Source organism: Antechinus flavipes, chromosome 6 (genome assembly GCF_016432865.1).
Source record: "Antechinus flavipes isolate AdamAnt ecotype Samford, QLD, Australia chromosome 6, AdamAnt_v2, whole genome shotgun sequence".
Classification (NCBI taxonomy): domain Eukaryota; kingdom Metazoa; phylum Chordata; class Mammalia; order Dasyuromorphia; family Dasyuridae; genus Antechinus; species Antechinus flavipes.
Window position 1 is genome coordinate 166197144 of NC_067403.1, and position 21276 is coordinate 166218419.

A 21276-nucleotide genomic window follows, 5' to 3' on the forward strand; every position below is an offset into this window, starting at 1 on the left:
CCATGATGGCTGGACAAGAATCTAAACAAATTACAACACTTTGAACTGAAAGATATTTAGGGATCATTTTGCAAAAGGAAAAAAGAGTTCCAAGAGAGTGAAGTGATTTTGCTATGGTTGCCCAGTTGGTTAAGAGATCAAACCTCTTGAGTACTCAGACCTCAAGTCACCTGTTTTCTAGGGCTGGGTCCCTATGCTCATAAAACTCCTTGAAAAATATCTAAGCCCAGATAGCCCTGTTCTTGGGCTTTTTGAAAACAGTAGCTATGGACCCACAAGGCAAGGAAGGCACTGACAAAATCTATTGGCTGAGGAATATGGCCACAAACTTCTAGTTACTGAGAAGTCTGGGATCCCTGAGCTCTATAATTACTTTCAAATGGTCAGACATGGATGAGAAGATGAAAACAAGGAGAAACTCTCCTTATCAATTCCACCTTACTAATCTCCCCTAGTCTAAGAAACCCATCCATTTTCTTGCTCCTTTTTCATTTACAAAAAGCAGACTCACTTACCTCCAAGGTACGCACAGTCAAAATGGCTGCAGGTCTTGTTCATACTTCTAAGGACAAAGTTGGTTCTGTTTCCTTCCTGGGTCAATTTAAAAACCTCATTCAGAGGTATCAGGATGCTTTCATTTCCTGAATCAGAAATTATTTTTGTAGAAATGCCAAAACATGTATAGACAGTGAACAGTGTTTCGGAGCCAGTTAAAGGTTCAGGTTTGACACTGAAAGAGGTAAAATGAGCAAACCTGATCTCATCATATCCACGAAGCCCAGATGAAGTAAAAGGGCTTTTGATGTATGCTGGACGTCTATAACTCTCTGAACACTCTCGGCTCAGAAGCTGCAAGGCTCTTGTCAGATAAAAGTGTAAAGCTTTGAATTGAAAGCTGTAGATATAATCATCTCGAGATGTTCCAGCTTTTTCTACAGCAGAGCTGAACTCTTGGTAAAAGGGGGTCTGCCCCTGAGCTTGTGAAATATATGCCATGAGTGCTATTCCATGATTATCCTGAAAGTCTGGAGGAAGCAACAGCTGTGCTCTCTTTAAATCCCACTGGGATGCTGCTTCTGTCCACACGGAATGGAAGAGCTTATGGTTGCTTTTTTCCTCAATGAGCAATCTGGGAACAAATTTGGTTTCCATTCTTGCAGCACACTTCAGGTATTGGTCATCAAAAGTATTGGTAGACATGCTTAAAATATGACCCTTAACCTAAAAGAGGAGAAAAAATATATATACATTGTGGAAATGAGGGACATGATGCATATCATTTACTTTCCTGTCCTATTTGCTAATTCTCAAAATAGGGCAAGAAGACTTGGCTCCCCATACATTCACCCTCAGAGACTGCCTTTGTACTATAGAAAATGTCACATTTTCATTCACTCTTGTGTTAAGCAATCATCCTTTATTAAGTACTTATCCTGTAGTACACCCTCTATTAAGGCTGGGCAAATGAAGGAAGGAAAAACTAATCCCGTCCTCAATGACTTTACATTCTAATAGGTGAGAACATATAATAACTAGGTGTGCCGAAGATTTAACTGGAGCAGATGGAAGGCAATTTGAGAAGGAAAGGCACTTGCAGCTGTGGAGACTGGGAAATCCCTGCACGGGATGGCATCTGAGCTGAGTCTTGAAAGAAGCCAGGCAAACGAACAGGTGGTGATGAGGGAAAGCCAATGCAGAGACTCAGAGATGGGTGACCCAGATCAGTATGGCTGGATCCCCACTGTGCAGAGAGAGGAGTACAGAGTGAAAGACTGCAAAGATACAAAGGGGCCAGGTTAGAAGGAGCTTAAGGAGAGGTTATATTTCATCTTGGAGGTAAAAGGGAGCCAAGAGAGCTCCCTGAGCACAGAGTGACATGCTCAGACCTGCACTTCCAAAAACCATCTCGGCAGCCAATAGACAATAGACTACAGGGGGGAAAGACTTGAGGCAGGCAGACCAGTTGGAAGGCTAAGGTAACATCCAGGAGAAATATAATAAGGGCCTAACCCAGCATGGTGCCTGTGTGAATGAAGAGAAGGGAAACTAGAGAGTCATAGTAAAGTAGAAAGTAGTTGCCAAATGGCAACAGATTGGAAAGGCAGGATGAATGAGAGTGAGACACCAAGTATGACCTGGTTCTGAGCCTGGAGGTCCAAGAGACTGGTTGGGAGCCTTCAACAGTAACAGGGAACTTCGGGGAGCAGAACTGTGGAGAAAAGATGGGTTTGGTTTTGAACATGTTCAGTGTGAAATGCCTATGGGACACAGTTTGTGATAGACAAAAGTCACTTGGTTTTTTGTAACTGGAACTCAGGAGAGAAATTAAGGACTAGATAATCAGATATGGGAATCATTTGCACAGATCTGATGATTAAACCATAGAGGCTGATCAAATCACTGAATAAACTACTACTGAGTGAAAAGAAGAATGTACAGGGTAGCTCTTTGGGGGATACTCACAGTTTATTAGCAGGTATGACACAGCTGAAGAATTAGCAAAGGAGATTGAGAAGAAATGGTTGGAAAGGTAGGGAGAGAATCAGGAGAATGCGATATCAGGAAAACCTAGAGAAGATATTCAGGTGAAGAACATGACTGACACTCAAAAACTGCAGAGATGTCAAGAAGAATGAGGATTGAGAAAAGGTCACTGGATTTGGCGATGAAGAGAATCACTGGTAAGAGAGGGTAGTTTCAGTTACATGGTGAGGTCAGAAGTTAAAATCGCAGAGTATTTAGAAGAGAGTATTGGGAAAGAAATTGGAGGTTCCTAGAATATATAACTTTCTCAAGAAATTTAGCTGAGAAAGGGAGGAAAGATGTGGAACAACAGCTAATAGCAGTGGTAAGATCAAGTAAGGGCTGAGTTGTTTGTTTTTTAAATGAATGAGGAGACAAGGACATAGTAAGAGCAATATGTTGGAGAAATCGGGAGGAGATGGGATCATGCAGAGAATTAACTTTTGCATAGAAAAGGGCCTCCTATGTCATCAAGTGTCAGAATTAAAGCCCCACAGATGAATGAATAAGAGAGTACATGTATGTCCAAATCATATTCAATTAAAGAAACATTTTTTAAATACTACTACACATAAAGGATTGAGAAAAGTGCTAGAGATACTACAAAATCAAAACAATCCTTATTCTCAAGAAATTTAACATTCTACTGGAGAGATGTACACTGATAAGTAAATCCAAGATGATCTGGGAAAGAGAAGACTAACATCTGTTGAGATCAAGAAATGTTTTATATGAGAGATGGTACTTGAACTGGAAGTTAGAGAGAATAAGAATTCTAGGCACGAAAGACATATTATATGAATCATACTGTAAAGGGATTTAGGAACATAACTTGGTCACTTAAACCCACAATATTCCTCTTCCAGTATAATTAACCACATGTCACAGATGAAATCCAAAATGTCACATCAGCTGATACTGTAGATTATGGAGCTGGGAAAGCAGTGTGCAACTAACAAGCAAGCTTGGAATCAGAAAACTTGAGTTAAAATATATGCTCCCTTTTATAAAGCAAGAAGTAGAAGAAAGTTTGGGATCACAGGATAGACATCTACATGGGAACCTCGCTATGCTACTTACTGGCTACGTGATTTAAAGCAGCTCACTTAACCTTCTCAGGGCCTGTTTCTTCATCTATTAAAGAAGGAGGATGGTCCAGAGCAATCAGAGGAATCAAATACACAATCCACTCCTGGGTGCAGGTCAAACCAGATTAAAATGTAATTGAGAAAGCTCTTTTAAAAAATAAAGAAAAATACAAGAAAACAAAGGTAAGAAATAAATATGTGGCTCACAGAGATTCTTGTGTAGTTGGATGGCTCTAAGTTTGAAACCACTAGTCTGGTGATGGTCTTTAGACTTCAACTCTAACTATTCAGTAACTCTGTGAACTTAAGTACCAGGGAATTAAGTAAAGCCTTGATGTTTTTACAACTAGAAGTTGGAGAAAATAACTAAATAAGGCTTTGCATGGACATTGGTCATATAGCTGTGTTTAAAGGATGTTTGTTGGAGGCTCTGAAAGGACTAAAAGGGGTCAGTAAATATAAAAGTTGAAAGTGGCCGTTCTTCCCTCTGTGGTTCTGAAGAATGATAGCTATTCTTTTGAGAACACATAGATGATGATTAATTTTAACATTTCAGGATTATTTGAATAAAAGTTTCCTAGAACTTTAATCTAAAACATTCCTAGATAATAAAATATAGGGATTGCCTGAAAATTCATTTTGTTACTTTTCAAAAGTTTCTCTTATATATCAGAGATATGCTTTGCTTGAGAATTACTAGTAAGTTACTAGTAAGAAAAGGAGGAATTTCCATAGAGCAGGATGTTTGTGGTGGAATTATTTCCATGATGCTAATAATGATGAAAACTTACATAGTATGTAGTTCTCATAAATGCATACATTCTAATAAATTTTCAGACAGATGTCACATCTATTATCTCATTTTGTACCCACAACAATACTGGTGAGATAGGTAAGGTCAATTTTTTTTCCATTTTTAATTGCCCTTACTAAAAGCATAAAGTTAGTTAGTGCTAGATATAGGACTAAGAAATCCAGATGATCAAATTTTGAGCTATCTAACTTGAAAAGTTACTTAAATATAGGTGTCTCCTGACCTCTTCTGTAAAGCAATAACAGAATAAACAGGTTGCAGTATTATAGGATGCACTTCTGAGTTCAAATCAGACTCACACATGGGTAAGCTCCGGCAAGATCAAATGTCAGCAAATTTTACCCTGCAAATACTATTATCCTATGTTCTGAAGAAAGTACAAACAAGATGTGGCACCAATAGAACTTATGGATACTTACCTGAACAGTTCAAGCATTCAGCCTAGAGCATAATGTAGACAACACTCCCACTCTAAAATAAAAAAATCTGTCACTGTGCTAAATTAAGAGCTCATTCATGTTCCTTGGCCAGAGGCCACAGTTGACTGTATGTTCAGAACAAAGAGTACCTTGAACCGTGACTTCACTCACATCCACACTCAATAAAATCTAAAGGACTTGAAAACTTAGGATCAGACAAAATAGCCTGGATAAACAGATCTGATAGTATATTCCTTTCTTTATCTGTTAAAAGAAACTGACTGTTTAATAGTTAGAGATCACATTTATAAAGCACTTTAAGTAACTTGAAGAGATGGGTAGTCAAGTGTTATTACTTCCATTTTACAGAAAAGGAAACTGAGGCTCAGAGAGGCAAGATAAAGTGAAATGTCTATACCTAGGCAGTTAGTAAATATCACAATGAGGATTTGAGACTAAATTTGTTACAAATTTTTAAATTCCTTACAATATATACATATAAATATATACATACACACATATTTCACACTGTTTCTCTACTTTAGCAAAATTCAATATCTCTTCTACTTATTCCTCTTCTGCCTTTTTTATTTCTTTTCTCATCTCCAAACCATTTCTCTTCCTCTCCCCTTAACTGGCTCAGGAAAGGTTATCTGGAAGCTTTCCATCCCAACAATCAATCACTATATCCAAATCCCTCATCTCTAGCAAGGTTCACTTTACCTGAAAACTTTCCATCAGGATCACGGCTGCCAACATCACAGGGACCATTTCAAGGTAGTTTGTCTTCATTTTTTACTTCTGAGTAAAGTGAAATAAACTCAGTTTAGTAGTGTGTTTTTCTTAAAAAGGGAACATTACAAGGTAGGAGGCAGGAGAAACATTTTCATTTGTGATAGGAATAAAAATCAAAGCAATGGGTAATAAATTCATCTAGATGGGAGAAAATGGATTTTGTGAGCTGTGATAGCTCTGTGGCTATGACCTTTTAAGAACAAATAACAGTATTCTGAAAATTGTACTTCTTGACTTCTTATAAAAGGAGGGAAGGCTATGAGAGAGTAAGAAAAATTCCAGGTATGGGATGGTAAGCTTTGGATGAGTGTCCTTACACATCTGAAAGGCTTCTGTTAAATAGTCTAGATGGGAATGAACAAACTTAATGTGCTGCTTAAATGTTTTTTTCATTTCCCCTTTAGAAAAAATGACTAAAAAATATTTAAGGATTTTATAAATCGGTTAATAGTTTTTTTAAAAAAAGAAATATGCCTATCAGACATTTCAACATGGATGTCTTATGGACAAATTTCACCTGGCTAAAAGAAAGCCCCTTCCCCCTCACCACTCTTCCTAACTTCCCTCTTTCTGTCAAGAGCATCTCCAATCTTCCAGGGACAGGTTCAAAATCTCACAGTCATTCTTGGCTCCACACTCTCCTCTCAACCTTCCTAGAGTATGGTACCCATCAGCTATCAAATCTTTCAATTTTGCTTCAATCAGTCATTAAGTATTCTATCCTTCCTATGGACCAGATACTAAGTTGGGTGTTGAGTATCAACCAGTGATTACTTGAAGGAACTTATATGCTAACTAGAGGGAATTTGGGAGGGAAAGCATTAATAGTTGGGGCCATCAGAAAAGGCATGAAGTTGATGATGGTACTTGAGCCCTATCTTGAAAGAAGAGATTCCAAAGGTGAGAGAATGAGAGAGAGAGAGAGAGAGAGAGAGAGAGAGAGAGAGGAGAGAGAGAGAGAGAGAGAGAGAGAGAAACATCATGAGGATTTTTTTAAAAAGTCAGTTTCTGAGGTAAAATAATGAGGCTGGAAAATTTGGGGGCAGGTTGAGAAGAGCTATAAGAATTAAATACAGTAATTTAGGGAGCCATTGGAGTTGACTGAGTAGGGGAGTGACATGGTCCTATCTGCACTTAGGAATTTTTGTAGCTGTATAGAAGATGGAAAGGAATGAGGAGAGACAGAAGATAAGATTGTTGCAAAAATTTAGGTAAGAGATGATGACGATGTAAAATAAGATGGCAACTGTTCCTGTCAAAGTTCAGCTGAAGAGCTTCCTTATACATGACACCTTTCTTGAGCTCCTAGGTGTTAGTGGCTTCCCCCAAACCACCGAGTATTTATTTTACATGCACTTATCTATGTTCCCACATCCTTCTCCTTAAGACAGAGGATGTTCCATTTTTGTCTTTTTTATTCCTAGCACCTGGCACACTGTCTAACCTAGAAGAGGAAAAAGGAATTTCCGAACTGTGCTACTCCTTGCTTACAGAGAAGGAAACTGAAGCTCCATCATTTGCCCAATGCCATACACATATCTAACTAATATGTAGAACTGAGACCAACCACCAGGTTGGCTAACAATTGGTTCTGATCTGTCACAATGAATTAAAACACCAAACTCTTGATGTCTTGTTTTCTTCCCTCAGAAAGGAAAAAAGGATAAGAATTTTTTAAGTGAACTAATTAATACTCTGGCAATATTCTCTTCCTTTCTCTCTCAGACAGAGTCTAAGAAATTATAATTGTCAAGTGAAAACATAATCTGCTGAAACTGATCTACAATTGATTTTGTAATGGGGATTATGATGGAGGATTCCCTCCCATGAAGCATGTTTTAGTGCTTGGTCTATGTCCTGAATACTTCTGACAAGACCTCTTCTGCTTCTTCTGGTTGGTCTTTCTGTGTTTCCTTTCTCTGATGGAATTAAAAGAAATAGCAATAATTGACCATGTTCTCATGTGACACTTTAAAGAAAACCAAATTCTAATCAGTCAGGCTCAGACCTTGTAGAATATGATACCTACAAAAGAGGAGAAAGTTTTCTTCCTCTTTTTCCATTATCACCTCCTTATCCAGTAAGAGATACTCTATTTAGCAGTTTCAGAATTCAAAATACAATAGAAGAAATAGAGTTAGTTATACATAGAGCAAGGCGTTTACTTGTAGGAGCAGGGCTTCGGGCAGCAGAAAAGAGAGCAAGCTTTAGACTCGACAGAACTAACTTTGCATTTAAGAATGAAATTGCAAAGAACACATTCCAGTAGCAACCCCCCTTTTCCCTCCCCTCCCCCCGCCCTGCAGATGTCTTGCCTAAATGGAATGGGGAAAGAGAAAGGACATTAAGGCCCAGAAAATCTGGAGCCTTAAGACACACATATTCTTTACATGAATGCTTCAGACAACTCTTCAGGCCCAGTTCTCTCTTGGAGGCTGTAAGGAATTCTTACAATGCTATTTTAGAATTTGCTTTGAGCTAATATTGTATATTAGTTTTTTATTGACATTAAGTATACCTGTGGCATTCACCACCTGGGGACCCAATCCTGCAAGCAGGGGATTTTACAGAGGCAGTATTACATGTACTTTTGGTTCTTTGGTGTTAAAAGAAATAGTGCTGTTCACTACCTTATGTAGTTTATATTTTTAGTACTTTTCTAGAGGAGACTTTAATATTTTTGTTAAGATCCTAGACATGAGTCAAACTCCAGTTTTTGTTTAAGGGATTATCCCTAGAATTCTACTCTGAGATGGGAAAGGGATAAACCAAAGATTACAAATAAGAACGTAATTCTTCTCTTTCAAGGCTGAACCCAAACCTGGTCTGCTGAGCCTGAAAGCTGTGGCTTTTTAGAGAGGGAAGATGCCCTGTGCTTCCTGGGCCACACAAGTTGTACAATATCAGTTCGATTCAACTTTTACTAAGTACCTACTATATTTAGAACACTTGATAAGTATAAAAGTGGTAAGATTTTATTACCTGACCTTGTGGAGTTTACAAAGTATTCTCTGCCTTAATGAAATTTATAATTCAGTAGGATAACATTTAATGGATAGAAATAAAAAAAGAAACTGCATTTCAAGCAATTTAACCTTTCCTTGTATTTTACCAACAAAGAACAGCAGGAAAAGATAGAGACATTTCACTCTAAACATGGCAAACAGTCTACAACACTTAGGAGGCTTTCTACCTCCAAACTAGCTTTTAAAGAGGGGGGACAGACTTAAAATTCTTAGAAGTAATAAAGGCTACATATAAGAGGTAACACTTGAGGTGAGCAGCTAATGTTTCTAGGAAATGCTTTCCTGGCATGGAGGATTGCTTTAGCAAAGATATGGAAATATCTTTTTAATTCAGGCAATAGCTAGGGTAGAACACAGACTTTTTGAAGGGGATATAATAAGATATTATTGTAAAGCACTTAGCACAGTGTCTGGCATGTTGTTCAATTGTTTCTGAACATTTGGGATTTTCTTGGAAAAGATACTGACATAATATGCCATTTCCTTTTCCAGACCATTTAACAGATGAGGAAACTGAGGCAAACAGGGTAAAGTGACTTGTCTAGAGTCACACTACTAGGAAGTGTCTGAGCCTGAGCTTTATCCCCTGAGCCAGCTAGCTGTCTTTTTATAAAGTTATTTTTTCTAATTTTTTGTTCATTTTGTTTTTCTGAATGTGGAAGACCAATAATCACAAACATTTCCATATACAAGGAAAAGAGAACTTTTTGTGAAATTGTGTGTTTAACATTTCTTTTTTCAAGCATATAATTCAATATATGAATTTTTCTTTTGAACATTATGTTTTTATAACTAGTTTAAGCCCTGATTTTGATATATACTGACTATGTGACCCTGGGTAACCACATACTTTAACTTCACTATTCTCTGGGCAACTCTCTATGAGTACATGTTGCAGAGAAGGGGTAGAAATGCGTTGATGGAGAGGATCTATACCTCAAAGTTTCTTTTATGAACAAAATTACAGATTGTTCCCTATCTTGTTCTGCCTCAGAAATTTACTATGTGACCCTGGCTAAGTTTTTTCAGACAAATCTATACTTGATAATTCAGAGTCTTTGGGTTTATAAAACACTATGCTTCTATATTTGTTCACTTCTGTATGGTTTGCATTTGATCTATTCTCTGACTAGCTTATTTTTTAAACCATCACTAAAGAGTTTTAATGATTATTGCTTTATAGTATAGTTTCATCTTTGATACTGCTGGATCTCTATCCCTCACCCTTTATTTTCATTATTTTCTTTGAGGCTCTTTATTTTTTTGTTACTGAAGATGAATTTTAATTTTTTCTATTGTTTTCTATTTTCTTCTCTAGCTCTACAAAGTAGTCAATCCTTTGGTAGTTTGATTGATATGGCACTGAGTAGATTAATATAAGTATATTGGCAGAGTCCAACCATGGGCAATTAATCTCTCTCTAGTTACTTGAGTCTTAATTTACATGAAGAGTTTTAGATTTGTTTTATTATAGATCCTGTATGGGTCTTAATATATGGAATTTGAGTATCTCTTCTAGCTTGACTTTGTTAAACATATACAGTAATATTGATGTTTTATGTGAATTTGTTTTATTTTTTAACTTCAGCTATTTTACTGAAGTTATTGTTTCAATTAATTTTATTTATATCTTTAGGGTTTCCTAAATGGATCATCATTCTATCCATTCTATCATCTGGAAAAGTTGATAATTTTGTTTCTTCTTTATCTATGCTTATTTCCTTACATTTCTTTTTGTATAGCTAGGATTTCAAGAACTAAAGTAAATAAATGTGATGATAATGGATATTTATCCTCTATCTCTAATCTTACTGGAAAGGTCTTTAGTTTATGCATATTATATATAATGCTGGGTTTTAGTAGATACAATTGACCACACTAAGAATATATCCATTTATTACTGTTCTTTTTAGTATTTTTATAAGAAATAAGATATTGTATTCTGCCAAAAGTTTTTCTGTATCTACTAATATGCAATCATATGATTTTTAAAATTATTTTTGCTAACATAAATCTGTTATAATGGTATATATGTTATAATGTTATAATGTTATAATGTTATAATGGTCTGTTATAATGATACTTTTCCTGAAAATAAACCAACACTACATTCCTAGAATAAACCCAATCTGGTATGATTTTAAAAATTTTGTTTATATAGCTTATTTGATAATTTTTTTTCACTAATTTTCATGTCAATATTCAGTAGACATTTCTTGTTTTGCTTTGTCTCCTTCTAGTTTTAGTATTAAGGCTATAATTGTATCACTAAAAGAATTTGATAGAATCTCATATTTTTCAGTTTTTGCAAACCATTTATGTAAAATTGCAATTAATTGTTTTGAACTTTTGAAAGAATTTATTTATAAATCTATCTAGTACTGGAGGTTTTCTTTTTGTCAATTCATTTATAGTTGGTTCAATATATTTTTCTGAGATTGAGTTATTTAATTTCTATTAGCCTGAGCATCATATATAATAAATATTCATATATTTCATTTACTATCTTTTTTGGAATTTAATTTTACAAAATAGTTATTAATAATTTATTTTTATTATCAACATCTATTCCTTTTAAATATCAAATTCACCATTTATACATTATGTCTTTTTATCTTTTGTCATAAGGGATCTTCCACTGTCCCCTCAACCCCCACTCCCCACCCCCATAGATAACTGATACTTATCCTTTCCTTGTTTCCTTTTATTTTCCCCTTTCCTCAAAATCTGTTTTTCTAAAGTTGAAATTTGACTTGAATGTGACTATTCCCTTCATGACTTTCCCTTCTCTCTTAACCACCCTTCAAATACCCTTTTTCTGCCTATTTTCTTATTAAGTTTAAGATGTTTCTATACAAGTTCTGTGTATGTGTGTTTTTATATCTGTATTGAACTCTTTTTTGTCTAGATTAAAGTGAGGTGTATATGATGTCCACTCCATCCCATTTTTGTATACTTCCCACCCCCATGTTTGTATACTCTTCTTGTGTTATTCATTTATGAGAAATATTAAGTTCTACTCACTTCTTCATCCTTTATTTCCTAGCATATACATTTTCCCTCTCCTTTCCTCTAAGTCATTTGATTTACTTTTCTCTTAAAATCTTGAATATGTTGCTTCCAAAAGTATATCTCTATTTGTCTTTCCCTAATAAGAATTTAGACATTTTACCACAGACTTTCCCAACTATTAAATATATTTGTCTATTGAGTTTCTATTCATAAAAATGGTCTTTTCATTAGGAATACTTGAATGTCCTCTATTCAATTAATGCTGCACAGGGCCTGGAGACAGGAAGTTCTGAATTCAAATATGACCTCATACACTTGTTAGCTATGTGATCCTGGGCAAAGCCAATCTTCATTTCCTTCTTTTCTTTTTTTTTAAATTTTTATCTTTCTCAGTTATATGTAAAACATTTTTTTTCCATTTGTTTTTAAAACTTTGAGTGCATGTCCATCAGTTGGGGAATGGTTGAATGAGTTATGGTACATGAATATTATGGAATGTTATTATTCTATAAGAAATGATCAGGAGGATGATTTCAGAAAGTCTTGGAGAAACTTACATGAACTGATTTTAAAATGAAGTGAATAGAACCAAAAGAATATTGTGCACAGTGGCAACAAAATTATGAAATGATCAACTTTGATGTATTTGACTCTTCAGCAATGAGATGATTCAGGCCAATTCCAAATGGAATTGTGATGGAGAGAGCCATTTCCATTTATAAAGAACATGGGGGACTGAATGTAGATCACAACATAGTATTTGTATCATTTTTTTGTTATTGTTTGCTTGCTTTTTTCTTTATCATTTTTTCCCCTTTTGATCTGATTTTTCTTACGCAACATGATAAATGTGAAAATATGTATAGAAGAATTGCACATGTCTAACGTACTGGATTGCTTCCTGTTTAGGGAAGGTGGGAGGAGTAAAGGAGGAAGATAAATTTGGAACACAGGATTCTGAAAGGGTGAATGTTAAAAACTATCTTTGCATGTATTTTGAAAATTAAAAGGTATTATTAACATTAAAAATAAAGAAATTAAGGCAAACAGAAATTAAGTGACTTACCCAAGATAAAAAACCATAACCTTGAGTTCCAGATTCTCTCCCTCATTCCCCAACACACTCCCCCCCCCCATTGAGAAGATATATGTGAAGTTTTGTGAAATATTTTTGTAAAAGCCATGTTGTGAAAGAAAATGCAGATTCTGCCCCCCCCAAAAAAAAAACCTCAAGAAAAATAAAAGAAAAAGAAAAGCATGCTTCAATCTGTATTCAGTCATAATCAGTCCTTTCTCTGGGTATGGATAACATTTTTCATCATAAGTCTTTCAGATTAGGCTTTGATCATTGTATTGATAAGAACAGCAAAGTCATTCAAAGCTGATCATCTCACAATATTGCTATTACTTTGTACATAGTACATTTCATTTTGCCAGAGTTCATTGAGGACTTTCCAGGGTTTTTTTTTTTTTTGAGAGAATGCTGCTCATTATTTCTTATATAACAATAGTATTCCATCATAATCATATTACACAATTTGTTCAGACATTCCCCAATTGATGGACATCCCCTCAATTTCCCATTCTTTGCCCTAAGAGCTGCTATAAATATTTTTGTACATATAGGGTTCTTTTCCTTTTTTAATTTTTTAATCTTTTTGGATACCTGCCTAGTAGTGGCATTGTTGGGTCAAAAGGCATGCATGATTTTATGGCCCTTTGGGCACAGATTTTATTTTTTGATTACTTATCAACTGGGGAATGGCTCTTTTTAAAAAAGATAAATTTGACTCAGTTCTCTATACATTTGAGAAATGTATCTAAATTTTCTCAACCTTAAGAAAGATATTATAATGGCACCTACCTCAGAAAGCCTCAAATGAGATAATGTCTTAAAGTGTTTTTAAAGTTTTAAAGTGGCACATACTAGATATTTCATAAATGCTTGTTCCTTTCTCTTTTTCCCTCCCTATAAAAATATACTTACTTTTGTAGGGTAAGTTATTCTTCATCATAAGCCTTTATCTTTTAAGTTTTGGAAAAGCCTTTGGAAACATTCCAAAATGTCCTTTTCTTTAGCATAGTTACAACATAATCTGCTCTGATCCTAACTGTGATTCCTTGATACTTGAACTCTTCCTGGTTGCTTACCTTTTTGAGATTTTTCTTTTTTTACTTTAACTTCAAAGCTCTGGATTCTTCAGTTTCCAGTTTGGTATTTCATTCACTATTGGGTTTAATGTTTTTCTATGTCAGTTTTATAGGGTTTTATATTTTTGTTGAATTCTCTTTGTTCTTTCTATTTACAATTTTGCCCTCTGGTTCTATCAAATCTCAGCAACTTTCAATTCTAATTTCTTGAAATATGGTATCCAAGCTTTTTGGGGAAGGTTTCTGTTTGCTTGTTTGTTTTTTTAACTTTTTAGGGAGTGTAATAAATCTTTTTTTTTAAATAAAGCTTTTTATTTTCAAAACATATGCATGGATAATTTAACACTGACCCTTGCATAGCCTTGTATTTCAGGTTTTCTCCTCCTTCCCCTCACGCCCACCCCTAGAGGGCAAACAATTCAATATATGTTATACATGTTAAAATATATGTTAAATCCAATATATATAAACATATTTATACAATTCTCTTGCTGCACAAGAGAAATCAAATCAAAAAAAGGAAGTAAATGAGTAAGAAAACAAAATGCAAGCGAACAACAACAAAAAAATGAAAATGTTATGTTGTGATCCATACTCAGTTACTGCAGTCTTCTCTGTCTGGGTGTAGATGGCTCTCTTCACCACAAGACCATTGGAACTGGCATCATTCATCTCATTGTTGGAAAGTGAGAGTCATCAGAATTGATCTTGTATGATATTAATGTTTCTGTGTATAATGATCTCCTGGTTCTGCTCATTTCACTCAGCATCAGTTCATGTAAGTCTCGCCAAGCCTCTCTGTATTCATCCTGCTGGTCATTTCTTACCGAACAATAATATTCCATAACATTCATATATCACAATTTACCCAGCCATTCTCCAATTGATGGGCATCCATTCATTTTCCAGTTTCTTGCCACTAAAAAAGGGCTGCTACAAACATTTTGGCACATATGGGTCTCTTTCCTTTCTTCAAAATCTCTTTGGGATACAAGCCCAGTAGAAACACTACAGGGCCAAAGGGTATGCACAGTTTGATAACTCTTTGAGCATAGTTCCAAAGAGTTCAATAATTCTTTTCTTTTTCTTTCTTTCTTTTTTTTTTATGCTGAGGCAAGTAGGGTTAAGTGACTTGCCCAGGGTCACACAGCTAGGAAGTATTAAGTGTCTGAGATCAGATTTGAACTCAGGTCCTCCTGACTTCAGGGCTGGTGTTCTATCCACCTCGCCACCTAGCTGCCCCAAGTACAATAATTCTTAAAACAATTTTTCTCTGTTTTGCTCTCCAAGTCAATTGCTTTTGATAATTTTCTTTATATTTCAATCTTTGAATTTTATTCTAATATTTCTAATTGTATTGTGGAGTCATTAATTTGTTTGATCCATTCTAATTTTTAAGGAATCCACTGATTTTCCTTCTAATTCTTTCTTCATGAAAGATACCAATATATTCTTGGCCTTTTGCCTCATCACCATCCTATGTCCTTTTAATCTGAGGGTGGAACCAGGAACTCCAAAGGCGCAGAATATCTGCTCATTTATCAATTAGCTGCACTCCTCTGAGATTTTTCAACCCCACCTCACATCTTCATACTTTCTTTGTTTCCTGTTTCCCTTCCACTCCCATTGCCATCCTTGTTTCCCCTACCCTGCTTTCCAAATTACTTTTATACATTCTCTTTAGAATTAGGCTCCTGGAGCACAGGAACTGCCTTTCTTCTTTATGTATCTCCAGTGCTTAGAACAGAGCCTGCCATATAGCAAATGCTTTAGAATGACTAAAGGGATTCTTATTTCACCTCATTTTTTAATCTCTCATTTCATGTGTCTAGGTACTCTTGTAGTACCTAGTTTCTTCTCTTTACTCATATCCCTACCTCAGTTTTTGATGTTAGACTTTGACCAAGAACTGGGCTCTCACCCTTCCTCCATTCCTGGAGGGAGTAGTTGGGCCCGGTTTGATTCTGACCTTTATTTTCCCTGTTGCTGGTTTTTTTTCACCTGATACACTCAGAGCACTAGGAGATTTCAGGCCTCCAGCTTCATCCTCCAGAATTAGTCCTCAAACTACAGCCCCAGGCCAGATGCAGCAGCTGAGGACGTTTATCCCCTTCACCCAGGGCCTTGAAGTTTCTTTATTTAAAGGCCCACAAAACAAAGTTTTTGTTTTTACTCTAGTCCGGCCCTCCAACGATCTGAGGGACTGTGAACTGGCCCCCTATTTAAAAAGTTTGAGGACCCCTGCTCCAGATCTTCTGGGTTCAAAGAGCTTTGGACTTCAGAGTCTTTCTGGACTATCTCAGGCCAGAATGCTGTTAACTTTCAGTATCCCTTAGGCATAACCATCTCAGAACTGTGAGTTCCAGGTCAGAGAATGAGGGGTTTCCGATCTTCTGGGAACTTCCCCATCCAAGTTTCTTTCCTCTGGGTACAGGGTAGGCTTCAGATGTTCTTGACCATTTCTGGTTTCAGTATTGGTAGCCTTCCATTTTGTTTCAGTGTAGCTCTTCCTAGTGCCTAAAGGGTTCTGTCTTTTTGGGTAGTCTGAGTTAGATAATAGTATCTTGATCATTATTCAGTCTGGTTCTCCCTCGTGAATATATATGTGACCTAGGCTCCTCTGTGGCCATTCACACAGCTATTTTAATCATTTTTCCTATTTTTCTTATTTGTTTTTAAGTAGTTTGAATTATTTTTGCTGGCTAGATAAATCTGTTTGATCTAAATGCTAATGATCAATGCACTGCCTTATTTATGTACAAGGGGGCTCCAGCAGGATTAACCAATATTTGACTACTGTCATAAAGACACAGAAAGGTCTAGGATTCAAGGCCAGATATTTATCCTGATTAAGGGACTGAGACAAATTGAGAAAAAAAAACCTTATGATTTTATTAGTAATTTTTTCTAAACTTCCCCAAAGTCAGAACCAAACTGAATCCAAAGTTTTCCTTATTTTGTCCCATGATAAAATTGGATCAGAGCCATTTTTACCATCTGGGACTAGGCTGGGCTGTCAGCACATGTGGCCAGCTCCTCTTCTTCCCCATCCTTCACATAAGTGAAGAAAAAGCTCTGAATGGAGTATAGTGATTATTGAGTGGGATTTGCATGGTGGAAAAAGTATATCTAGACTTGACTGACAAAAACCACAATGGCTAGAGAAGTGAGTGCTTTTTTCCTTTCAGTTTCATTCTTATGTAAAAGTACATAAAAGAAAGTAAAATGACCAATGATGATACTGTGAAAAGAAAAATTCTATAATTGGGTCTTTGTCCCGATTAAAGAAGCAAAATTCAAGAAGAGAAAGCTATCGAGTTTATTAACACACAACTGGCAGAAAAGTGTTGGTGGTGGGCCACTGTACTGATCTAGGATTCAAATTGGGCTGATGCTTTTAAAGAGAGGAGTAAGCATTTTCCAAATAAGGGCAAAAGTATTTTAATTGAATTACTCAATGAGTAATTTGAGGAAGTGGGATTAGTGCCCCCTCAGCTACTCCCTAAGTATTCTGATTGGTCCACAATTCTAATGATGACATAGGGGTGTGCATGTGTGGCAGCTGCTCCCTCTTTACTCATTAAATTGAGATGAGATTAGCAAAGGAGATACATGATTAGCACTGGTGGGACTGCTTCCTCCTGCAGGTTGGCTGCATGTAGTCAAAAATCAAGCAAGGTTAAAACATGAGGTTACTTCAGAATGACTCCACATTAGTGAATGATTTTATTCAATATTTTTGCATATGAAATATAACTTGGGGGAAAAGTTACACTAAACTTTGATTCAATAATTATATTGCAGAGGAAATAAAGATGAATTACAATTACAAGAAAACAAATACAAGAAAATAAGTTGTATGTTTTCAGATTTGATGAGATTGCTATACATAATCAACATGATGATAGCTAACATTTATACGGTCCTTTATATACATTGGAGAAAAGTAGGTGGCTCTGGATAGAATGTTAGGCCTGGAGTCAGGAAGGCCTATGCTGTTTGCTAGTTGTGTGATCCTGGGCAAGTCTTTCTTAAGCTCTATTTGCCTTAATCCCCTGAAGGAGGAAATGGTAAACTTCTGCAGTGTGTTTATCAAGAAAACCTCTGTGGGGTTACGGAATGCCTGACACCACTGGACAACAACAAAATGCCATAAATTATTTCATTAGGCCTCAGAGAGGTTGCATGAGTGCCCCAGTGTCACACAGTTAAAACATGTTAGAAGCAGAGTTTGAAATCAGGTCTCTCTCTCTCTGCCTCTAGATCCAGAGCTCTTTCTTTCTATTATACCCCTCCTCTTCTCAGTCATAATTACAGCCGAATGCACAGATTGATCATGATGGCGAGGCATCCTTTTGATTTTAATGGCAAGGGGAAATCCCATCAGTACAGCTCAGCACCTTCTCTCCAATTTTTAATCTCAGAGATGCAGAAAGCACTGCCTGAGGTTCTGTAGCCAGTCTGTGTCAGTGTGAATCTGAAGCTAGATCTTACTGGCTCTTTGTCATGTTTGCTGCTCATTGGGTCATCATGAAAAGGTTCAATTATGTTCAGTTGATTAAATCTTTAGTCTGATAACTAAAATAGAAGAAAAAGAATTGGATGTTGGAAGGAACATATATCTAGAGCTAAAAGGGATGTAAGGAGCTATCTCATCCAACCCCCTCATTTTCCAGATGAGGAAAGAATTCCCATCTCATCCCAGGTTAAATGGCACAAATAGTTGGTGTCTGAGGTAGGATTTCAACCCAGTTTACTGCATTTTGTTCACTATGCCGTATTATCTTTAAGTCAGAGCTGGATTATGGGCAGTTTGAAGTGATCTAGGTGAAGTGTTGTTTCTCTTTGATCCTAGAGGAAACAGACACTGGAATTGTTTGAGCTGGGGAGTGACATGGTCAGACTTTCACCTTGGCAGCTGTATAAAAGGCTGAAAAGAAGACTCGCCTTGAATCTTTTGGTGGCTATTGTAGTATAGGTGAGAGGTGATGTGAGTCTAAGTGGAGGGTTGAGTAAGACCAGGGTACTGGGGAGACAGAATTGGCAAAATTTGGTAAATGATTGGAGTAAATGAATTTAGGAGGAGGGGAAGTATTGAGGATGGCTCCTAACTTATGAACTTGGGTGACTAAAAGAATCAACAACTAGAACAATGCTCATCAGAAATAGAGAAGTTTGGAGAAGGGATGGATTTTAAGGTCAATGAAGTAAACTCTCTTTTAAACATCTTGAATTTGATCTATCCAGCAGGCATTAGGCAATGCTATAAATAAGTAAATAGTGAGGTATAAGCAAAATGTTTGGGGATGGGGGGGAACGCTGAAGGCAAGAAATCTTTAATGGTAAAGAGAAAAGTGTTAACAAAAGCTTCTTGGAAGAAGTGGTCTTTGAATTGGGTACTGATCTCACTGATAAGAGCTTTCAGTAACTGTTAGCTAAGAATAACATGTAAAAAACTCTTCCTTTCAATTCTTTGTACACTGGGGTCAGTCCCTTTGGATGACAAAGACATGCTGTAATTGTAGTTGTGGTAGGAGAGAGAGTTACACCAGAAAACCAAACCAAACATCCAAATCACAGGAAAGCCTCAAGAAAAGTAGAAGCCTTTACTCCCTGGGATCTGTAGATGGGGACATGCATCACATTAAGAAACCTGCATACATCACATTTTTAAAAGCCTACACGCTTCTATACCTCTGTTTAATTCCTAATTTTTAATCTGTGTTTACAAGACTTAAAAAAGTAAACTAAACACTTAAAAATCTGTAGGCTGAAGCTATGGAGATATTCACTATTCCCATGAAAGGCAGTACTTTCTGTAGCTGAGGCGGCTGTTCTACATTTCCCTTCCCCTTGGCAACTTTCTAAGGTACCAACAGGGTAATTTAATTCCATAGCTAGTGATAATAAGCAGAAGCAAGATAATATGTGGTAAAGAGCTCTAGATTTGGTTTCAGAGAATCTGCCTGCCACTTAATGACAAGATTACTTTGAGATGATCAGTTTTTCTAAGCCCTTATTTTCCCATTTGTAAAATAAAGATAATAATATCAGTATCCCTGCCTCAATACAGTGTGAGAAATAGATAATATATTTATGGGTAAAGTTCTTTACAAGCTAAAAATATCAGTCAATATTAATAATAACAGAAATCAAAAATTAGAGGGGACCACAGCATTACCAGTTCCATAACACTGTAGCCCAGATTTTCCTCTCCTTTCAGCAGTTCCACCAGATATATAAAACTATGACTGAAAGCCTGACTTAACAGATCAGGTTTTTTTTTTTAAGTTTCATTCACTTGGATATAATTTACTTGAAATAATGATAGCCAACAATAACATAATACTTTGGGGTTGCAAAGAATATTATATTGTATTACCTCTGTGATTCTGACAAATCTTAAAAGAGATGCCCAAAGAGATGGCTTTACATCTCCATTTTACAGATGAGGAAAATGAATAGTGGCTCATCTCAGACACAGAGATAAAGATTATTTAAGGCAGATATGAAGCACAATATTCTTTCCCCCAAAACCTGGCGGCAACTCTCATATAGGAGGTGCCTCTGTCACAATGTAATGTAGAATCAGAGAAGGAGAACTAGCTAGCAGCAGCCCTAAAGATCATACAGTACATTTTATCTCATTTTATCTATAAAGAAACTAGGGGTCCAATGGAGTTAAATGATATCTTGGTTCACACAGTAAAGAAATGGTAGAGCGAGACTCCAAATCCAAATTCTCTGACTTCAACTCCAGGGCTCCTTCCTTTAGCCATATTCCCTCTTTATTCAGATTTGGGCAAATATACTCCTAAAATATACACTTAGATTTTAGTGTAGAGAATTTTAAAAGTTTACCTTGCTTTTTGCCTTTTGAGAGAGGATGACTGGTTGATTCTAAGTCCCCAGTTGCTTCCTCAATTCTCCAGCTAGACACTGGCCTTCCAAGGTGGGGTGAGACTTTGTTGACAATGATAACTGAGACAGGCAGTACTTTTCTTTTTATAGATGACCCCCAAACAGCTTGGCAGTGACAAACGACCCTTGCTTGGCCACTGCTATTTATACTAGGGCTCCTCCCTGTGCCTTCAATCACTGTTACGGATGGGTCCACGATGTTTCTAAGCCACTTAGAATTCTCTGACCACATCTGTCTATTCCCTGAATGGCCAGAAGCTGAAGATAACTTCCTTTCCTGTTCTTTGGATTTTGAAATGCCATTCTAAAGAATGGAGCTAAATCTAGCTAGATGCTTGATATAACCAAAAGGTCCTGTCCCTCTAAAACGGACTAACAGCTAACATCTTATTGGAAATTAAAATGTCCAATATTAGTCACCTGCAATGCCTATGCATAGGTTGTCCCCCATGCCTGAATGTGAAAGCTAGATTGCCCAATGGATACAGCACTGGACTGGGAGTCAAGAATACCTGAGTTCAAATCTG

General features: G+C 36.4%; 1 protein-coding gene across 2 annotated transcripts in view; it reads right to left on the minus strand.

Annotated features, from left to right (window-relative positions):
• ART3 (ADP-ribosyltransferase 3 (inactive)) overlaps window positions 1–20807 on the minus strand; it is a 33482-nt gene extending 12675 nt beyond the window's left edge. The window contains exons 1-3 of one of the 2 annotated variants that reach the window (XM_051964396.1): window positions 20690–20807; window positions 5568–5645; window positions 516–1221 (exon numbers count right to left, since the gene is read on the minus strand). In XM_051964396.1, the coding sequence (XP_051820356.1) occupies window positions 516–1221; window positions 5568–5636 (775 nt within the window). In that variant the 5' untranslated portion in view covers window positions 5637–5645; window positions 20690–20807. The remainder of the gene's footprint in view (window positions 1–515; window positions 1222–5567; window positions 5646–20689) is intronic. The other variant, XM_051964395.1, reaches the window with a different exon arrangement.
• Window positions 20808–21276: the final 469 nt, after the last annotated feature.